The sequence below is a fragment of the Arachis hypogaea genome, chromosome 13 (assembly GCF_003086295.3).
Source record: "Arachis hypogaea cultivar Tifrunner chromosome 13, arahy.Tifrunner.gnm2.J5K5, whole genome shotgun sequence".
NCBI lineage: Eukaryota > Viridiplantae > Streptophyta > Magnoliopsida > Fabales > Fabaceae > Arachis > Arachis hypogaea.
Window position 1 is genome coordinate 120,888,545 of NC_092048.1, and position 21,874 is coordinate 120,910,418.

At 33.5% G+C, this 21,874-nt stretch overlaps 2 protein-coding genes across 5 annotated transcripts; one reads left to right on the forward strand and one right to left on the reverse strand.

Moving 5' to 3' along the window:
* The first annotated feature begins 10,026 nt into the window (after nt 1–10,026).
* Nucleotides 10,027–13,744, forward strand: LOC112732997 (uncharacterized). The gene is made up of 8 exons (XM_025781837.3): nt 10,027–10,595; nt 10,670–10,805; nt 10,919–10,988; nt 11,078–11,171; nt 11,371–11,584; nt 12,535–12,676; nt 12,971–13,141; nt 13,433–13,744. The coding sequence occupies exons 1-8, from the start codon at nt 10,319–10,321 to the stop codon at nt 13,622–13,624; spliced, it is 1,296 nt and encodes a 431-aa protein (XP_025637622.1). The 5' UTR covers nt 10,027–10,318; the 3' UTR covers nt 13,625–13,744.
* A 1,371-nt stretch (nt 13,745–15,115) lies between these two features.
* Nucleotides 15,116–20,993, reverse strand: LOC112732998 (uncharacterized). 4 transcript variants are annotated; one of them, XM_025781838.3, is made up of 11 exons: nt 20,738–20,993; nt 19,623–19,754; nt 19,246–19,418; nt 17,968–18,386; nt 17,752–17,833; nt 17,036–17,382; nt 16,434–16,873; nt 16,141–16,294; nt 15,901–16,062; nt 15,721–15,809; nt 15,116–15,539 (listed from the first exon to the last, which is right to left on the reverse strand). In XM_025781838.3, exons 2-11 carry the CDS (start codon nt 19,733–19,735, stop codon nt 15,389–15,391), a joined length of 2,130 nt encoding a protein of 709 aa, XP_025637623.1. In that variant the 5' UTR covers nt 19,736–19,754; nt 20,738–20,993; the 3' UTR covers nt 15,116–15,388. The 4 variants fall into 4 exon arrangements, with proteins under 4 accessions (XP_025637623.1, XP_025637625.1, XP_025637624.1 ...); XM_025781840.3 differs by having other exon boundaries at nt 20,816–20,991; XM_025781839.3 differs by having other exon boundaries at nt 20,630–20,964.
* Nucleotides 20,994–21,874: the final 881 nt, after the last annotated feature.

Genomic DNA, 21,874 nt, shown 5'->3' on the forward strand with positions numbered 1-21,874 from the left:
TACTGAAGAACCGATTCAACCTTCAACCAAATTTCACCATCTAACCAAATTTCACCATCTAACCGATTCCCTTATTGAATACCTGAATTGGAGGCTCTATATCTGACTTGACTTGGTGGCTGGGTGGTGGGTGCTGTCCGCATCTCCGCGAGGCCAGAAACAATGCTGTGGGTAGTGGCGGGGGTGGTGCTGGCTCCGCAACGATGGTGTCGGCTGGTGCTGTCCGCGAGGAGGTGCTGGGATGAAGGGTTTGGCGGCGCTGTGTGAAAGCTGGAAGGGTTCGGCGGCGCTGGGAGGTGGTGAGAGGAAGGGGTTCGTCGGCGCAGGGAGATGGTGGGAGGAAGGGGTTCACGCAGGTTGGGAGTGGGAGGTGCTGGCTGTTGCGAGAGTGGGAGTGGGTTTTGAGAGTAGAGAGCGCAGAGTGAATGTGAAGGTTGGCGGGTAGGTTAGGTCACGTTGTGGGGGGTGGGGGAGGGTTAGTTTTGTTTTTTTTTTTACCGGTTCGGTTAGGGTTTTCATTGTTAGAATCGAAAACCGAACCAAACCGCAATAAAAACAGCAAAACACAATTTTTTCGGTTTTTTCGATTTTTGGTTTTCGGTTTTTCGGTTCGATCGATCGGTTTTGTTCGGTCCGGATCGGTTTTGAACACCCCTATCATGAATGACCAAGTTGTTCCAAGCATAGGTTCATTAACTCTATGTTGAACCAGTTTAGTTTTTCATACTTTTCTAAACCAAAAACTCAAACCAAACACGGCTTTCGGCCCATCTCATAATCAACCACGGTCCTAGGCCCAAACAACTCAATTCACAGCCAATCCATCACAATCCAACCAATTATCAGTCAAAAACACAAGTAAGAAGGCTCAAGCACAATCAAGCAGTTACTTCAAGTAGAGCAGTTAGCAATTAAACTTAATTATTCACATAGACAAACCAAGTACAATATGCACACCCAAATAATGTCACATAGATGCATATGATGAATGCTTGTCCTATGGCTGATGAGTCTCATTTGTCAGTTATAAAGCCAACCCGACAAGTCCTAGTAGCTAACCATTGGACTGTCCCTCTGTCGTGCATCCCCAACTCAAGTAATTCTCAAACATAATCATATAACACCCACACTGGTGTTTATCCACGGGGGTGAGCTCATCCGAAACTTTCACAGTGTCCGGCCACACTTACGACATGAGGTCAGTAGAGTATCGAGTCTCAACCTAGAGCACGTGGTGGCTAGCCACTGCTTTTACTCAGGAAAACTCGTATCTCAGATAATTGGAAGTGCAACAATCACATTATCAAATCTATAATCATCCATATTCATACTCATCCATAATTTAATATCAATACAGCCATCTAGCTCATAGCATAATCCCCAACTAGTCATAATTCATTATCATGTATAGTCATCCGGCTCATAACATAACAGTACTTCCACCATCCAACATCATCAAACTCATATAATCATCATTCAAGCCATAAGTCACTTTTTCTCAAATCACTTTACTTTGAAACTAAAATCAATTCATCCTAGTCTTAACTTTAAAATCCTTATTTCTCAAATCATTTCAAGCTCATAAGCCACTTTTCCTCAAACGTAAATTTCCCTTTTTAAAATAAAGTCACCCTCCACAACATATTTCCAAAATATTTCAAAAACCACACCTAATTAAAAGTCTCTTCTGAGAGATTCAAAATCATTCATCCTAAAATATGATTTAGTAACAAAAATTCCTCAACAGAGTCTCAAGACTTTAGGGGAGAATAACGTAATTCATTTTCTCAAATTCGTTTAAAATCTATAAAACCTTAACTTCTTGATTTGAGTAATAAAAATAGAATCTAAGCCAAATCGAATCGTGTAATCAATTACTCCAACCACATTTTTAAAATCATTTCTTTTTAAAATCGTGTAATCAATTACTCCAACGGCTCGAAAATCATTTTAGTTTTGCTAAACCAGAATTCAAAGAATATTTTAAACCTTTCCTAAAACGTCAAAAAATGAGATTTGTCAATCGAAATCCAAGTTCTTTCAAAGTCACTAAAACTCCTCCAAGTGAAAATCTTTAAGTCAAATTCAAAAACATAAACCCTTTTCACCTTTAAAACAGCCTTAAGGCATAAATCTCTTCCGAATGACTTGCACCCAAAAACATAATATTTTTCTTAGGAAACAAAGCTAAGTCATAATTCTCTTTTCAATAATTATTTTCAAAACATAATTTCATCACTTGCATAAATAATTCAGATAAAGATAATAAAAGTCTTAAATTCATAATTCTCCAAATAACACTTCAAATAAAGTCTCAAATTTCATAGGAATTTCGGCAGTACCTCCCCTAAAACTTGGACTCTGCCACCCTTTCTGGGTCCCAACCAAACTATTTCGCAACCCTCTTCAACGGGTTCAAAACCAAATCAGTTCAAAATCAAGATGTTTTCCAACAGTGCATATCATTTTCATCTTTCAATAAAAACCGATTAAAACTCAAATCAATTTTAACGGATTAAACTCGTTTTCAAACTTTAAAGAAACAGCATCAAGAGCCGTCAGTTTAACAAAACCAAACAATAATCCAGTCACACAAACATTCATATCCATCCAAGACAATCAAACAATACATAAGACTTATACAATCACCAAAGGTACATTTCTCACATCAGTATCCATATATAACAATTCCAGATGAATAAGTTTAGTTTTCTGAAAAAGGCCCCTACCTCGATAAGTTGAAACCATAACCCAAACGCATCAAGAAAATTCCTTTCCTCTCGACCTGAAATCAACGGCAACTGAAACCTCAGCTCCGCTTGTTTTCGAAACTTAAATACTCACTGTAACAACAAAACAAAACAGCAGCAGTCTCTGAACCGATTTGGCTGCAGCCCCGGAAGCCATCTCAGGCAGTAGCCCCGGGAGCCATCTCAAGCGGCAGCGGCGACCAGACTCCGGCGACGGCGACTGAAATCAACATGCAGTGATTGTAATGTTTCCAGAAACTCAAAAGAAACGAAATCAATACTTAAAATCTTACCAGCAGTGTTTTTTGGCAATGGCAGCAGGGCTTCGGGCGGCAGAGGTGACGTGGAGCTCTGGCGGCTGGACGTGGCGGTGGTGGCAGAACCGGCTCCCTCTCTCTCTTCGCGCACTCTCTCTCTTCGGCTTCTCCCATGGATGACGGTTGCGTGGTGAGGACGACGGCGGCGATGCGGCGAGGATGCGGTGGCAACGGGGCTCGAACGGCGACTGGGCGGCGCGACCCACTCCTCCTCCGCGGACCTCTCTCTCGCCTCGGTTCTGACTCATGACGGCGGATCGGCAACGATGGCGGCGGCGAATCCCCGCGGCTTCGGCGCGTCTCCCTCTTCTCTTCTTCTTCTCCCTTTCCCGCGGCTCCCTTCTCCTCTCATCCCTTTCTTTCTTTTCTTCTTTCTATTTCAGTGAGTGTGGGTGAGTTGTGTTGGGTGTGTGTGTGTTTGCCGTGGGTGTGGGGGTGAGTGCGGTGAGGTGAGTGACAGCTAGAGTTAGGGTTAGGGAGTGTGTATGTTGTGTAAATTAGGATTGTGTTATGTAATAAAATTAGGGATTTTGGGACTAAAGTACTGTAGTAATTTTATTAAAAATAAAAGATAGAGTAATAATTAAAAAACCAACTTAAATATAAATATATTTATCTTTGAAATACTATTTTATTATCGACTTGTAAATTAATTTTGATTGAATACTAATTTAATAGAAATCGGAGTTACATAAATTAATTCTCCGTTACTTATGTAATAAAGTTAAAAATCTAGATATTAAAATTAAGACATATAAAATATTTATTATTTTTTAATGATAAGAATTCTAAATTATAAAAAAGAAATTACTCAACTTATATACAAAAATATCTAAAAATATAATATTAAATAAATATAATAGATCATAAATAATTTATTAATAACTTTTCAAAATTCGGAGTTTTACCGATTTCACACGCTTAATAATTTAACAGATTTTTCAATCAACGCGTACACGTTTTTCTTCGTGTTGTTACTGCACGTTCTTCTTCTTCTTCTTGCTGCACGTTCTTCTTCCTCTTCTTCTTTCGTTATCGTCGTCACCAATACCACCTCCTCCTCCTCCTCTTCCTCCTTCTTTTTTCATTGGAATTTCTTCTCCTCCTTCCTTTTCCTCCTTCTCCTCCTTATCTCATTATTGAAGATAATGAATAATTTAAGTTCAGATTATCAATTGAACTAAAATGAAATTGATTATTGTTTTGAATCCAATCAAGTAGTTGAGGTGTGGTTTGATTCTAGTTAATTTTTTCGTTAGTAGTTTATGATTCTGTAGGTAAATAATGTTTCATCGTTGATGGTTTGAATTGAATGTAATATAAAAGTTCTACATTGAAGAAAATATTTTTCTGTATTTGCAGTAAATTTGGGTGTAACACGAAGATATTTGGGTGTATGTGTGCTAATAAATTCTGCATAATTTAAAACTCTTCTCCCTCCTCCTCATCTTCTGCTGCTTCTTCTTCTTCTTTTTCATCATCATCTTTTTTTCTTATTCATCTTTTTTTTCTTGTTTTATCTTCTCAAGTTTCTTCTTGTTTTACTCTTTTAACAAGAATAAAAATAAAAAAATCAAACAAAGAAGAAGAAGAAACACATAATAGTACAAAATTACTTGAAAAAGGATGAACTTACATTCGTGCAACTAAAAGAAAGAAAGAAAAAGGAAAAAAAAAGAAGAAAAAAAATTGCAGCATTAGAGGAAGCATTTTTCTGTATTTGCAGCAAATTTGGGTGTAACACGAAGATATTTGGGTGTATTGTTTAAGAATTTTCAGTGTATTTGTTCTGATAAGTTCTGCATAATTCAAAACTTTTCCTCTTCCTTCTCCTCATCTTTTGCTGCTTCTTCTTCTTTTTTTCATCATCGTCACTATCTTCTTCTTTTTTTTTTCTTATTCATCTTTCTCTTTTTGTTTTACTTTCTCAAGTTTTTTCTTGGTTTACTCTCTCACCAACACCACCTGCTCCTCCTCCTCTTCTTTCTCCTTTTTTTATTGGAATTTCTTCTCCTCTTTCCTTTTCCTCCTTTTCCTCCATCATCAGTTATCTCGTTCTTGAAGATAATGAATAATTCAAGTTCAGATTGTCAATTGAACCAGAACAAAATTGATTATTTTGATTCCAATCAAGTGGCTGAGGTGTGGCTCGATTCTAATTAATATTTTTGTTAGTAGTATATGATTCTGTAGGTGAATAATGTTGTTTTTGTTTGTGAAAATTGTTGTTCATCGTTGATGGTTTGAATTGAATGTAATGTAAAAGTTCTACATTAAAGAAAATATTTTTCTGTATTTGGGTGCACAAAGATATTTGGGTGTAACACGAAGATATTTGGGTGTATTCTTTAAGAATTTTTTGTGTATGTGTGCTGATAAATTCTACATAATTCAAAACTCTTCTTCTCCCTCCTCCTCATATTTTACTGCTTCTTCTTCTTCTTTTTCATCATCATCATCATCTTTTTTTTTCTTATTCATCTTTTTTTTTCTTTATCTTCTCAAGTTTCTTCTTGTTATACTCTTTTAAAAAGAATAAAAACAAAAAAATCAAACAAAGAAGAAGAAAAATACTTAATGGTACAAAATTACTTGAAAGATGATGAACTTACATTCGTTCAACTAAAAGAAAGAAAGAAATAAGAAAAAAAGAAGAACAAAAAAATGCAACATTAGAAAATATTTTTCTGTATTTACAGCAAATTTGGGTGTAACACGAAGATATTTAGGTGTATTGTTTAAGAATTTTCGGTGTATGTATGCTGATAAATTCTGCATAATTCAAAACTCTTCCACTTCCTCCTCCTCATCTTCAGCTACTTCTTCTTCTTCATCTTCTTATTTCATATTTTCATAATTCTTCTTGGGAGGAAAAAATCAAACAAAGAAGAAAAAAAGTACATAATGTTGCAAAATCAATAGAAATAGAAGGAGGAAAAAAATGCAGCAACAACAACAGTAATAAAAAAATTACGATGAAGATGAAATACGCGAAGAAAAATGAGGAGAAACGCAAAGAAGAAGGAGAAGAAGAAGGAAGAGGAAGAGGAAGAGGAGGAGGAACGCGAAACACGCTATGGAAACTATGAGTAGTGCACGTGTTAACACGCTCGTATGAGTGAGCGTCTTTTTTGTTAAGTTTGACCCAACTTATATGACTTGTAAACTAAAATAACTTGTATGTATAGCACTTTTGTAATTTATTAACAATATTTTTTACTTGTAGCATCTTTTATTTATTGTTTTTAAAATAATTATTAGCAAAATCCTTCATTGATAGCCACCTTTATGATATCCTCAAACATAATAATTGAATATCGAATTATCGATCGTACTATTTCGATCTATTGGAGCCGACAAATAAATTATGTGATAACAAGAAATTCTAGCAGAGACAATAAAATTACATATAATTAATTTAGATAATGCTATTATGAAAAGTGAAATTTCGGTGAAGAATAAAATTTTTTTTTAAATAAAGAAAATTTTCACCAGAAGAATTTTAGCATGTATAATGTATATATATTTTAATAAAAATCTTTATTTTTTATGTAATTTTATTATTCACCAAAAAAATTATTTAAGAAATAGATTTTAAAAATAACAAAGACTTAATACGAAAAGGATGATTAAATCATGCAAGAACTTTTCGTGAAGTAAGAGAATTATGAATGTTTATCAAGTTTTAGAACTTTTATGCAGCTGAAAATATCAGTATCGAGTTCTAGCTAGAGAACCTTTAAACAAATTGATTAAAAACAACTTATGAAATTAAAGAATAAACATACATAACTATTTCAATAGTAGTTGTTTTAATAACATTAAAATAAACCCTTAAAATACTATTCCAGGTATTTTATATTAGAATAATTACCTAAATATAATTTAGAGTTAAAACTGTTTCTATTATTACAATTAGTAATTATGCCAAAAAAATTATTTAAAATTTTTTTTCTAAATTTATTTAGTGTCAATATCTTAAGAGGTTAGATATATAATAATAGCCTTCATAATTAAATAACCTCTTTAATTTAGTTATTATTACTAGAGTTTCTGTATCACCTCAATATAAATATCATATGTTAATGATTAAATAATATTATTTTTATGACATTATAGTATTAATAAATATAATTATATTTTAGTATATATTTTATTATTGTTTATTCTTTGTTTATTATATGTTCTTTAATAATATTTTTGTTAATAACAAAAATATTATAAAATAATAATTTTTAAAAAAGATTAAAAATATTTTTAAAAAAACTATTTTAGAATTTTTAAAATTTTTCAAGAACTATTTTGAGATTTTTTTTAAATTTTTTGGGGACTATTTTATACTTCACTATAAAAATTAATTTGTCCAGAACACATACGTAGATACTTAACAGTCACATATGCGAGCTAAAATTCTACGTCAGCAGTCATTATTAGTGACTAACGGAAGAAAATTGTATTATCTAACAAAAATAAATGTTAAAAACTATTTTAGGTAATTATTCTTTATATTATAAGGTAGCTTTTGAAATCTCTAAAAAACTTCGAATTTAATTTTAAAATAACTTGAGATATTAGCAAATAATGAGATAATTATAATTGAGAATTTTTTAACTAAAATAAACATGAAAATAAGAAATAAGAAACTCATTCGAGGGTAAAATTATGAAGAAGATTAAATATCTTGTATGGTATGTTCTTCATGATGCTTTGTTTACTGTTGTTTTTTCGAGCTAAAAAAGATTTTGCTAATTTTGATATTTGTCCTCGTTGCTATAATAGAGTGGAATCTGTTTTTTGTTATTTGCATGACTGCAGTATGGCTAAAAATATATGACATAGAATCGGCTTTTTTTTCTCAATTTTTTTTTCAAAGTATAACTTGTAGGATTGGTTTGCTTTAAATGTTAAAAAAAAACGATTTCTTTTTCTTGTTTGTTGTGTGGTGGATTTGGCAAAGACGCAACAATGGCATTTTCAATTCTGATCAACCTTGGTCTCCAACTAAGCTTCAAGTCCTTATATATAATTCTTGTCAAGATTTCAACAAATCAGTTCATGTCCAAGAAGTTGATACCCCTTTTTCTTTGTTGATTGATTGGGTAGTTCCACTAATAAATAAGTTCAAGATAAATTGTGATGTCAGTTTTATGGGAGATATTGGTGCAGCGGATTTTGGTTGTATCATCAGAAACTCAGCTTGTAAGTGCGTAAAATGTTGTGCTGGTCGTCTTTCGTCTAATTCAGTTCTTAGAGGAGAGTTTTTTGCTATTTGACAGGGTATGACTCTGGCTTAGGAGATGGGTCTTTGTAATGTCATTTATAAAACGGATTGTCTTAAAATTGCTCTTTTTATACAAGCTACAAATGCCTTTGTTCATGTGTTGGATAAAGATATTGTAAAAAAAATTCAACATATATTTGTTAGAAATTGGCGTGCTTTTCTTAATTGGATGTTGTGTTTTGTTAATGTTGTTATTGATTCCTTGGCCAAAGAAGCTACAAGATATAATGAGCTTTATAAAAAATGGATTACTCTTACTGAGAATTAGGAGTGCACTTGGGACCGGGTGAAACTAGATTCGTCTTAATTCGGATCCGACCCTAAATAATGACCGGGTCTATTTTTGAGATCCTTATCTGATCCTAAATTCGGTGAAATCACACCACTTTCAGACTACACTAGGACCGGGTCTCGACCGGGTGATCCGACCCTAAATAATGACCGGGTCTATTTTTGAGATCCTTATCTGATCCTAAATTCGGTGAAATCACACCACTTTCAGACTACACTAGGACCGGGTCTCGACCGGGTGAAGTCCATGTCTTGCTAAATTTTATGTCAAAATTATGAAGCACTCATTTATAAAGAAAAAAAAAATACTTGTTATAGAGAAGTTGATAACCATATTTGAACTTAAATTTATCCATAGATTCTAATTTTATACTTCTTTGATCTATTTTCTAATTCAACAAATGTGATTAAAAATAAAACAATAAACTTATAATTAATATAATATAGTATTGGAATTAATTTAAAACATATATATCCTTTTTAGTCCCCTTTGATACACATAGGTCTGGTGAAGTAAGATTTGCCTTAATCCAAATCCAATCCTAAATAATAACTGGATCTATTTTTGATATTCTTATCCGGTCTTAGATTCAGTAAAATCATACCAAATTAGTCTCAAAATATTTAAGTCTAAACCGAATCTTTGAATCGGATTGGATCATGTGCACCCCTACTGAAAACATTAAAAGACTAATAAAAAATTTAAAGAAACTTTTAACTTTTTAATTAAGAAGTTTGTTGGTTTCTTTGTGTATTTGTATTATTTATGAGAGAAAAAAAAAAACACTAATACAGGAAGTTAGGAAGTCAATTTTGATGCATTATATATAAAAACATTTAAATATATGCAGTAATCATATATTATGTTATTAAAAAGGAATTTGGTATAGTAATTTAAAATCCTATTAATAAAAGCAAGGATACTAACAATATAGCAATAGTAGTACTATATATGTATTTAATTAAACAACTATATCATTACAAATAATTGCTTTTCGTAAATATCATGCGAATAATTCTTTAAAAACAAATATATTAAGTGTTTGTTTAGCTTTACTATTTTGATAAAAAAAAATTTTTTTAATAAATTTTTTTTTATTTTAATGTGTTTGATAAATTTTTAATAATAAAAATAAAAATATTAAAAAAAATTTTAAAAAATTATTTTTTTGAAATATTATAATTTATATTTTTTAAAAAATATTTTTTTCATATAATAAATAAATAAAAAAATATTTTTATATTATTATACTAAAAAATAATTAATAAATAAATAAATTTATAAAATATCTAAATATAAAATTATTTTTATTTTTTTATAAGATCTTTATAAAAAAAAACTCAAAAAAAATTTTTTTTTTAAAGCTCGGCAAAACAAGTCCTAAGTGATTATGTAAAATAACTTATAACACATCAAAATTAAACTCAACAAATTATTGTCTATAATTGTTTTGGGGGGGTGGGATGTGATCAAGGTGTGAAGATTGGCCTGAATTATTAGAATAATAATATAAGTGACTTGTAAAGTTTGGATGTGTCGTAAGTCGTAACAGAGATCGGGGAAGAAGAAGCACTCACATTATTAGTAGCATAAGTATATAGTAATCCAAGTAGGTTTTCACATTCCAATTCGTCCTGCGTTGATTGTTGACTTCACTGATACTCGCTGGAATTGGGAAATGGGGACTGCCATAATTCGCAGGAGCATCACCCGCTACCTCAACCACCCTTCTCTTCTTTCTGCTTCTTCTTCTTCTTGGTGTTTGAGTCAGCAACAACATGCGCGTGTTTCGAACCCCCTTTCATCATTTCTTCACACCAAAACCAGCGGTGGCGGTGCAGCACTTCCTTCTTACATGCGAGGAGCTGTGTATTGGGAACCCAACAAGCCTCTCACCATTGAAGAGTTCAACATGCCTCGACCCAAGGCCGGGGAGCTTCTCATCAAAACCAAGGGTATATTCAATCAATTACTATTATTATGAGTTTGATCAATCCAATGTCGTGATTATGAATGAATGCATTTGCAGCTTGTGGAGTTTGCCACTCTGATTTGCATGTTTTGAAAGGTGAAATCCCTTTCTCAAGTCCATGTGTTGTGGGTCATGAGATCACTGGTGAAGTTGTTGAACATGGACCTCTCTCGGACCCCAAAATTATTGAAAGGTCAACACTTGCTTACAATTCTCAACAAACACTCTCTTTCACTGTTTCCCTATTAGTGTTTTGTGTCTGATCATGTTCTGGTTCGTAACAGTTATTATTTTTCCATATTTCAGGCTTCCACTTGGATCTCGAGTTGTTGGGTCCTTCATCATGCCTTGTGGCAACTGCTCCTATTGTTCAAAGGTACTAATATAACCATGGATTTAGAAAATCCACTCTATATCCCAACTGAATTATCGTTTGCTCTTGATGTTTTCTAAAATGACATACAGGGCCATGATGATCTATGTGAAGATTTCTTTGCTTATAATCGTGCAAAAGGAACACTATATGATGGTGAAACTCGATTATTTCTTAGAGGCAGTGGTTCGTATTATTTCCATGTTATTCGCAAATGTTCTTGTAATGTTTTATAATTTCATACTAAGGGCCTGTATATAAACATTCTCAATTATTTGTTTTGACCTACTACATATTTCTATTTTCTGCAATGGCAAGAATATCTAATCTTAATAATCTGATCTTTTGTTACCCGAATACTGAAAATCGTTTGCAATTTATATAGGAAAACCAGTATTTATGTATAGTATGGGAGGGCTTGCAGAGTACTGTGTTGTGCCAGCAAATGCTTTGTGTGTATTACCGAAAGCATTGCCATATAGCGAATCTGCAATTCTAGGATGTGCTGTTTTTACTGCTTACGGTGCTATGGCTCATGCGGCTGAGGTGCGTCCTGGTGATTCTGTTGCTGTTATTGGAACTGGGGGTGTTGGTTCTAGGTAAATGAACCAATTTTCAAATTAATGTTACACAGTTGAATCTTGCTCAGCCTTGCTTTTTATTATTTTTGTTGTGTTCATAGTCCTTGCTTGAGCTAAAACAGGTTAATAATTAATAACTAACCCTTGAAATCTCCATGTCCTGTATTTTTTCTATTTGTTTGATTAATGTGGAAGCTAGTTAATTAGAGAAAACATTATATAATGATGTCTCACTTGCCTTACACTTAAACTACACACAAAATCACTTCACTCTATAGTATTCAACACAAATTAAAGAAAAAAGAAATTCTATTTAGTATTTACAAAAATGATAAATAATAAACTTGGTTTATAAGTAATGAAATGAGACAATGCCCGTGAGCAAATAAATAATAAACTCCCCTTCAAAAATAAATAATAAACTCACTTTGGCTTTTATATATGAAGTGGATTTTGGGGAAAACATCATATCAACTTTGCTTAGCTGGATTTAGTCACAAAATAACGGCGGCGGTTTGACTTCGCTACTTGGTTTGCCACAGGAATTGAATTCCACAATTTTGTTTTATTTTCTGCTTATTATTTTAAGGAGAAATTAAGACCAAGAAGGCAACAATCACGTTCAGTAGTTTGTAGCCAGTTTGTGTGTGATTGAAATTGAAGCTCAGCCACATCTGTTAAGTATCATACTCATTTTATTTGGTTCTTCATTATCACTTTTTGGCCAAGATTGCTTATGACCCCCATTTTTTTTTTAATTTTTTTATGAATTGTTGAAATTTGCTGGAAATTTGACATCTAACTAGATTATATGCACAATTTTATGAACTGTTAAAAATTGCTGTAGAAATCGTGAGCAAAGAATTTGGAGAAATCTAGAATATTTTATATTTATGTTCTAATTTGGCCATTTTCTTACATCAGGGGAATTGGTGCTAATCAACTACACTTGTTTTCCCTTTTAACAGTTGTTTGCAGATAGCTAGAGCATTTGGTGCCTCAGATATAATTGCTGTGGATGTTCAGGATGAAAAGCTACAAAAAGCAAAGACATTTGGTGCTACTCACACTATAAATTCCACAAAGGAAGATCCCATCCAAAAGATCATTGTATATGAATTTCCCTTTTGCCTCGTTGTTTGACATTTACCTGTGTTAATAATTTAATATCCCTGTGAACGAGTACTTGTGTGAGAAATTCCACTAGGAAACTGTCCAAGCAACATGATCTTCTGTATCTCTAGAATGACATCTCTGCATCAGTAAAAATGTTGAAGAATATCTACTGAGTATTTTTTTGAATGAAAAGAAAACAGGGTTTCTTATTGATTATGTATTAGATTGTCATTAGCTTTGTCTATACCTTCCGATTTTTAACTCTTTCAAATCAATACAATCACACAGGAAATTACTGGTGGGAAGGGTGTTGATGTTGCTGTGGAAGCCTTGGGAAAACCTCAGACATTTGCCCAGTGCACACAGAGCGTGAAGGACGGAGGAAAAGCCGTGATGATTGGACTGGCACAAGCTGGTTCTGTGGGTGAGATGGATATAAACCGGCTTGTTCGTAGAAAGGTGTGCAGTCTAAGTATCTTTTTTATTGCTATTGTTGTCAACAATATTACGGTGTAGCTCTCAGTTTGAAATGAAACTTACCATTCGTTTATCAATGCTTATTTTGTATGCCATGTTAAAAGAGTTCTATCTGATGATGAGTTACATAACTTCCATATGAAAAAATGGTTTTGATAGAATATCATTTGATACATGCAGGAAAAGGCTTCTGTTCTTGTTGTTTCTTCCCTTTTTCCTTTCTTGAGAAAAAGAATCTCTTCATCTAAGCATATTAAACTTGTATTTGAGCAGATACAAATTATAGGGTCGTATGGAGGGAGAGCCAGGCAAGATCTTCCAAAGTTAATGAGATTAGCAGAATCAGGAATATTCAATCTTGAGCATGCTGTTTCTAGAAGATACACCTTTGAGGAGGCAGCCAAAGCATTCCAAGATCTCAACCAAGGAAACATTGTTGGTAGAGCTGTCATAGATATAAACTAGGCCAATGTTCCAAGCACTGTTGCAAGGTGTTGGGGTCCTGTGCTGTGTTATGATCTTGTGATAAACAAAACTAATTGCAGTCAGATGACATGCTCAAATAAAAAGGGCCTATTCTTTTAATGCCGGTTTGCTTCTATCAAGTTTTTTCCTGAAAGTTCCTAATTGGCACCTGATAGTTATGGTCTCAAACCATATTTCAAAACCAGAAGGGGTTACACATGATTTCCCCTTCCAATGTGTTATCTTCGCTTCTTTGCTATATAATATCTATTCATTTCTTTACGAAACTGTGTACGATGTCAGAAAATTATGAAGCAATTTGAGTTAGTCAAGTGGTCAGTTCATTCGTCTACTTAAACAAATGTCGGAAGTCCGAATTTCGCTTTTTGCATGCAGCAATTTATTGGCTAGTGGTAGATTCTTAAATGAAATTCAAATCCGCGACGGATTTATCTTTGACCTGTCGGACTAAAAAATACTGTAAGCAACAAAAACAAACCTTTTTTGGGGGGTGAGGGGGGGGTGGGGAGGGCAGAGTGAATAGACCATTCTTAGTACCAACAATTTTTAGTCGCAAGATCAACATCAACAAAATTAATGGAAGAAATCAATACCTTAAATTCAAAAGGAAAAGAACTCATTTTTTTAAAAGCATATAGAAAGAATTCTACCAGTCTAATCTCGCAACCATGCTTAAAATTCCAAAGCATGTATCATACAAGGGTTAAAAATTACTACATCTAATTTAATAAGATAATACGATTATATAAAACAACGAAAATCATCTCATTAGGTGGAGTTGGTTATATAGATCAAACGATGGCATTGCATTCTATCATGTATCATGTCTAATTGAATGTTAATCTTCTTTCCACATGTCAAAATCATCTAAGACGAGATTCTATAATCTTTTCTACAATAGATGCTACTCAAACTTTTCTGTTATATCTTCATTCCTTTTTTGTCCATACATATGGTCTTTCATCCATCATAACATCCTCATCTATGCGCATTTATGTTCATGTTCACCCTTTGTCGTCCAACACTCTGGTCCATATAACATAGCCAGTCTAATGACAATATAATAAAAAAAAATTTCAAATTTTAAAGATATTTTTCTTCGCATATAAAACCAAACAGGCAAATAGTCACCAAAAAAAAAAAAAAAAACAGGCTAACACACTCCGCCACTTTTACATCTTTAATTTATCCATTATCTTGCATAATACACTTAAGATACCTAAAATACTTTACTTATGGTAGGACGATTTCTCAAATTTTCACTTTTGTATTATTGTTTTTCCTTTGCCTATCAAACTTAGATTCTATATAAGAGCTTATGTTCAAAACGTATTCCTCTAAAACTCCTCTCAACAACTAGCTTCTGATTTAAATCTTCTAAGACGAAATCCAATTTTTTCAGACAAGTACGAAATGCTTGAAAACCACTAGTAAAAATAAAATTAATGAGACAATAATAACCCTCATACATCATCTTAATAAAATCCTTGACCATTAATTTCTATTTTTCGTATATACTAAAAAACTGTGAAGTGCATTCTACATTTTCAAAAAACCATATTAGTTAAAGGCAATCTTGTACCAATCTGACTCTGCTATTATTTAAAAATGGGACATGTACAAAATTTCCGAAACAAGCATGTGCTCGTTCATCTAAAAATGGATAGGAAAAAACTAGTTAATCCCTAAAATATTCTCCACTGAAAGTTGTACTTTTCAACGGTTAGAAAGATGCGCCATCATCTAATCTACTTTCCACTTGTTAACATAATTGAGGAAAGCATTTGCAGGGTTTTGCCTGGGAGGGGCTCGAACTCGAGTGGACCTTCGAAGGACAGACTCATCCGCTGCAATCCTGTGCATCAAATCCTTCGATCTTTTCTGGAGTTCAGAACTGTAAGCCAATAAAAAGAGGAAAAGAATTTCACCAACCAGAGGGGGAAAATGGATAAAATATAGAAACTTCAACTATTACTTAAATCTAACTGCATCAGTAATCATATTTCAGTTCTGCCACAACCAACAAAGATATAACTTAATCATTAGTATACAATGAGAAAGTAAGTCTAACTCACCATACTCTACTATAATATTTTTCCAGTTGATTTCGCAGTGCCCTTTCGCGCTCACCCTTGCAGTTCAGTGAACCCATAAATGCATCAAGCTACCAAGCATGCCGGCAAATGTGTTAGAGAGAGGAATATATATGAAGAAAATGCAAATATAGCAAGCAGCAGGCTATATTTATCTGGTACCTCTTCCTTACTGCTGTAGTATCCCCACTCCTTCGAATCAGAGTTTTCAACAAATATCCTTCCATCACGGCGAAACCACCAATACCTATTATAATTTCTGTCCTTACCTAATGGGCTTCTACGAATAGGCCGTTTCTCCATCTCACGTTCAAAATATTCTTTCTGTATAATGAAAAATTTCAATAAAAGAACAATTCAAAGAAAAGACAACAACAATCTAAGCAAGGAAATAGGAAGCACCCTCTGTTCTTTACTATTCTTCTCTGGTGAATCCTTATCACTCTTAAATTGCTTTGGTAATTCTTTTCCATTTTCTGTTGGTTGTTTCGGCTCTGAATTTGGCTTCTTGGACTTAGGCATGTTCTTTGGAGCAGGATTTGAGTGTTTGATCAAACTGCAAATTGGATTTTTAAACGGGGAAAAGAAGTGAAATGCATAACTATTAACTACAACACAAGGAGAAGATATAAAAATAGGTGACTTGAGTTATGCACAAAGGTAATCAAGAAACTGCACCCAAGATAAAATCTAACCTTCCAATTGTATTGTCTTCGCTAGATGATTCTATCTCTCCATTTCTTTTCTTTCCGATGTGCCCATTCTGTATATCATCATCACTGTTTGATGAGACGTTTTCACTGTTCAGGTGATGTCCATTCACAACTTCATTGCTCTCTATCTCAGCTTTCAACATCTCTTTTTCTTTTCTTCTCTTCCTAGCATCTTCCAGCACTTCTTCCCTCCTAGACACCCCAAGCACATGCCTCTGTTCAATAATCTCACCCAACTTCTCTCTAAAAATTGTCGTTTCAATCACTCGATTGACCAATTCATATAGGATTTCTAATTTAGCATTGATATCTACAAGGCCATAATGTCCCCGTTTTATGGTTGCTTCACATTGCCGCAATTCAGGAACATTGATCATTTCTAGAAAATGGCATAGATATTCTGTCCAGTTAACCATTGTAATCTGGAGAAAAAAGGAATAAGATATTGTCATATCAAAACAATAACAGGATAAGCCAATAATATACCAGAAAGAAGAGGAGAAAGTTTCAATCGATATAAAATATGGACTAATATTTATTGATTATGCTAAAAAAAAAATTATCTATGCAGATGAGATGGTAACCTTGGACTTCGTCCTTCGGTTTTTCACTGCTTCAGTGTATTCACTATCATCTTGTATAAGAACCCGAAAAAGAGCTGCATGTGACTCCACAAGGAGAACAATGTTGCTGTCCTTGTGGCAGATTGCATTTTCAAAATCTTCTAGAGAGTAGGGCAACAAGTGCAACACTTTCCCAAAAGTGGTACAAAAATCCCAAACCATTAAGAGATTTCCTACACAGTTCATGGGGACATTGAAGTCTCTTGATGGAGAAGGGCGATTAGCCAAAACAGGATCATGTGGACTAGGCTTCACTAACAAATCATCAATTGGATATTTGATTCGCTCAACCTTGTGCTGACCATTTTCTGGAAAATATGAGAGAAACCACCTTTCAGATAAAACTAAAATCACAAGGCAGCTTATATTATTTTAAAATAAACAAGAATTAAATGCAGTGAGAGCTGAGTAATGGTGTACAATTTCATCAGGCAATCGAGATTTCTAGACCATGAAAAAAAAATACTAAGATACACGAGCCTCCCTTCTAGTAAACTGCAGCAACACACCACCTTATTCCAACAAATATTAGTATAAGACAACATAGAGAAAAATGACTGAAAGAACTAAAAATAGATCAAAGTAATATTCTATTAAAAATTTTCTTTATTAAACAGAAAAATGAAACATAAAAGGATGAAACATATCAAGGTGCAACAAAAGTTGCTTAAATGTACCTTGCTGCTCTTCAGTAGAACCATCAAATTCTGCCCCATCCAACTTCTTCCTTTTACAGTTTTCAGTTTCATCCAGTGATTCCTAAACGTTAAAAATTTTACATAACTTAATAAATTTATTAAAAAAATATACAAGCCATATATTAGAATCTGTGTCCTGTCTTATCGACCAGAATAGAAAAAGAAACAGAACCATATCTCCCTTCTTATGTCTACCTCAGTTTTTCTTTTCTTGGAGCAGGTTAGAAGTCCATTTTTGAAGCAAACTCTTCCTCTTAACTCCTCGGGTATGTCAGTTGAGATTCCATGATTTTTTGCCACTTCTTCATGTAAAACCCAAGGAGCATTCCTATATGTCGATTCCCGGATAAAAGACTTCAACATATTTCTGCTGAATAATGGTTTCTTTAGTACCAAATCTTTTGCATTGACTTCTGCTTTTTCACCTATATTCTTGTCTTTGTCAAGCCAAGCTACCTCATAATAAAATTTTTCAACTCCTTTTGGGATGACTTTTAATATTCTGCAGGGGTATAATTCATTGTCCTTCTTCCCATGCAGTTCAGCACCCACAAAGAAACGTCCTTCCAATTTTTCAGCAATGAAATCAGCAAGATCCTTCAAAGGGAGCATACCTGCAAAACCAGTAGATCCATAAGCAATCGACCACATGAAAAATAATAAATATTTTATAAGAAAAGCAATATAAATGCAAAATCAAACAGGAATCTACATTTGTCCCACTGCAAGGAAAATATTCAGCATATCAATGTTCATAATTCCAAAGGATTTCCACAAGAAAATCAAAGTCTTGCATACTTGTCCACCAGATGAATTTAGAAACCACTTTCTACAACAAATAGAAAGGACCTCTCACAGTGGGTCAAAACTTCATCAAATGAAGGAATATATGAAAACTGAACTCAATAGATGCATCCATGGACGGGGATCCTCTCAATTGGAATATCCACTAGACCACGTCAAGTATGAATTTCAACATTGATTGACAAAATGGGCCTAGCATGGATCCCTATAAGAGTATCCAATCAATGGCAAAAAATCCACACTCGACATGGTTAAGTGAATTTCTAATTTAGAGGATGCATCCCATGCAAATGCATAGAGTTAGGATCAAATTACACCGGTGTACTTTATTCAAGAAAATACATTTTTCATTAAAAAAAATCATTGAATCTCAAACAGATACTGTAGGATTACAAGTAAACTTTATATTCTAAGCAAAGATGCATTTCACAGTCATCTTACTTTCTGAAGAAGACGCTTATATAATGTATATAAAATTAATCATCTCACTACCATACATATGCACTGATAGAGTTAAATTCAACAAAAAAAAAAAAAAAACAATGTCAGAATTGCTCATGCAGGACAAAAGGAAATTATCTATAATATAATATGCCAGAGGAAAAACAGGTATATTGTTGTACATATCAACATATATTCATCTCAGAAGTCAGGAAAGAGTAGTCTTACTGTACTGAATAATCCTTAACACAGAAGCCCTTAATTCTTTTGGAAACTGTTGAACTTTCTCAGAGGCACTTTTTTCTGACACCAAAGCCTCTTCATAAGTCAAGTTGGTTTTTCCAGTTACTTTACACATCCAAATCCTCTGGCGATATAGATTTATACGGTTCAAATAATCGCTACTTAAGGTTAAGGCATACTAGTCATTATCAGCACATTGTTAGCATTGAGTGTCAAACACAAAAGACATATATTATCAATGGACTTCACAAGAATTGGTCCAAAATGCTTATTCACAGAAATTAAATTTAAATTTTAACCATGTTGTTTGAGAGAGGGGGGAAATGGTAGAAAGAAAGAAAGAGGATTACTACAAAGGATACTTATAATCTCGAAATATTTCCTTTGTAAATCGAATTTGATAAACATGCTCGTCTGGCTTCAAGTCCTTAGGTGGATCAGCCAAGGAAAAAGGCTTTCTCCTCAGAAGAGGCATTGAGAAAGAATCTCAGGTCCTGTCAAACAAAGAAAATCACCCAGCTTGAGAATTTGACGGCACATAAATCTTTCACACTCTTGCACAACTTGAACAAGCTAAAGCAACCACAATACATAAGCAACATGAATGCCAATCAAAATCAACCTCAGCATAAAAGTTAATTTTAACTGGCTGAACTCATTCTTTACAAAAACTATAAAAATGTAACCCTTGATTGTAAGAAGAAAAAGAATTGTCTTCTCTTTCTGTCTATTTGGTGTCCATCATCAATCACGGGTGATAGCTTAAGAACAAGCCAAAAGAAAATGTTCAAGGTCAGTTTAGAAGAAAATGTGTAGAAAAATGTCACGTTGAAACTTGTTTTTCAACTACATCGCAATCTCATGCCATTTCGATTCATCTATGTGTCTCCGAATCAGAAACCCTAGACAGCCCCCCCGGAAACAAAAGTGACAAAACAAACGAACCCACAAAGATTTTCACTACAAATTGAAAAAAATAAATAAAATACACACACCCCTTCACGAAGATGCACTGTACAAGCAATGCACCCAACTAATGACCGAGAACAAAGGTTTGGAAAGTCCAATACGTTTGGTTTCAATACCCACAAAAGAAAAACGAATAAATAATACATCTTTACTCATGAAATGCACACTATGCATTGCTCTTCACTGAAAATCAGAGCACTAAGCACCGAGCAGGTTCCCAAGAAGAAAACCCTATTCGGCGGAACCACGTGAAACCCTAGAACGTGCCCTTTTGGGATCTCTGAATAAAGACTCTTGCGTAACAAAAACTACGCATTCCCAGAAGCATATAACGTAACACCGAATGTTCCAAAAGAATAAAAACAAGCAAGAACATAAAAAAGCGCCATCCTCCATTTACCAGGAAAATTGAAATCAGCAGAGAAAGGGAAAATTCAGAAATGGGCAACCACCGAACGGAACTTTGTTCCCGCCAGAATCAAATTGGTAACAGTTGAAAAAAACTTACCAAAAAACGGTCAAAAGTTGCCTAGTGAGAGAGTGTATGTGCGTGAGGAACAGAGTAAGAGGGAGGAGAGGATCTTACAGTGAATGTTGGAGGCGAGAATAATGTGAGGGAGAAGGGGAAAAACGAAAGAGTTTTGGCTCCGATTTCGTATGTTTTCGTTTTGATTTTTTTTTTTTTTTTTTTTTTTTTGGTATATTCAGTGTTTTCTTCAAGCGAAGAAGTTTCTCACGTTTTCTCTTTCTCCCTCCTTATGTGTGGGAAAAATAACACACCATTTTGTATATATATTTGAGAACATTTTTATAACTTATTTTATATTTATATTTAATAATTATTTATGTACTATTTAACAATAAGATTAATAAATAATAATTTGAGTTTAATATCTATGTAGTATAACTGTATACATAGGTATTAATTACTCATATATTTTATTCTTATGCATGACAAGTTAACAACCCATATCAACCCCTATTTAATTATTTATTTTGTTAACAAAACTTTTAAAAACACGAGTTAAAATATTTAATAAAAATTACGTTATAAAAAAATTTAAATAATTAAAATTTTTAATAATAATATATTTAAGAAAAATATAAGAGATTTTTACAAACGAAATCTTAACAACCATATTTATTTATTAGTAAATTTTTTTAGATTTATTACACATCCAAGTAATATTGTCATCCAAGTTCAATCAAATAGATTTAACACCAACGAAAATCATTCTCATTAAAAAGAGTGTGATTACACGCACACGCACCATTTACGTTATCGTCGTCGTCTTCTTCTTCTACACATTCTTCATCCTCCTCCTCTTCCTCCTCCTAATTCTTCTCCTTCTCCTTTTTCTCCTGCTCTTTCTTCTTCTTCTTATTCTCCTGCTCTTTATCATTCTCCTTTTTCTTCTTCTTTTTCTTCTTTGCGTGTTTTTTTCTCATCGTCATTCTTTTGTTAGTGTTATTATTGCTGTTATTGCAGTAGAAAGTGAAGGAGGAAAAGGAGAATGAGTTTTGAATTGTGCAGAAGAACGAGTCTAAATGCACCTTAATTCACTCAGAAATGAACCAAAATTTTATAATGATTGCGACACAATTAACTCAAAAATGAACCAAAATTACATAATGGACTGCGACA

Bases quoted from the DNA above. Each gene is read 5' to 3' on its own strand.
- LOC112732998 (XM_025781838.3), bottom strand. From the start codon at position 19,735: ATGCCTCTTCTGAGGAGAAAGCCTTTTTCCTTGGCTGATCCACCTAAG. The intron at 16,874-17,035 runs GTTACCATCTCA...TTTTTTCTCCAG, and splicing joins ACCGAAGGACGAAGTCCAAG to ATTACAATGGTTAACTGGAC. The intron at 16,295-16,433 runs GTTAGATTTTAT...TCCAATTTGCAG, and splicing joins GAAGACAATACAATTGGAAG to TTTGATCAAACACTCAAATC.
- LOC112732997 (XM_025781837.3), top strand. From the start codon at position 10,319: ATGGGGACTGCCATAATTCGCAGGAGCATCACCCGCTACCTCAACCAC. The intron at 10,806-10,918 runs GTCAACACTTGC...TCCATATTTCAG, and splicing joins GACCCCAAAATTATTGAAAG to GCTTCCACTTGGATCTCGAG. The intron at 13,142-13,432 runs GTGTGCAGTCTA...GTATTTGAGCAG, and splicing joins ACCGGCTTGTTCGTAGAAAG to ATACAAATTATAGGGTCGTA.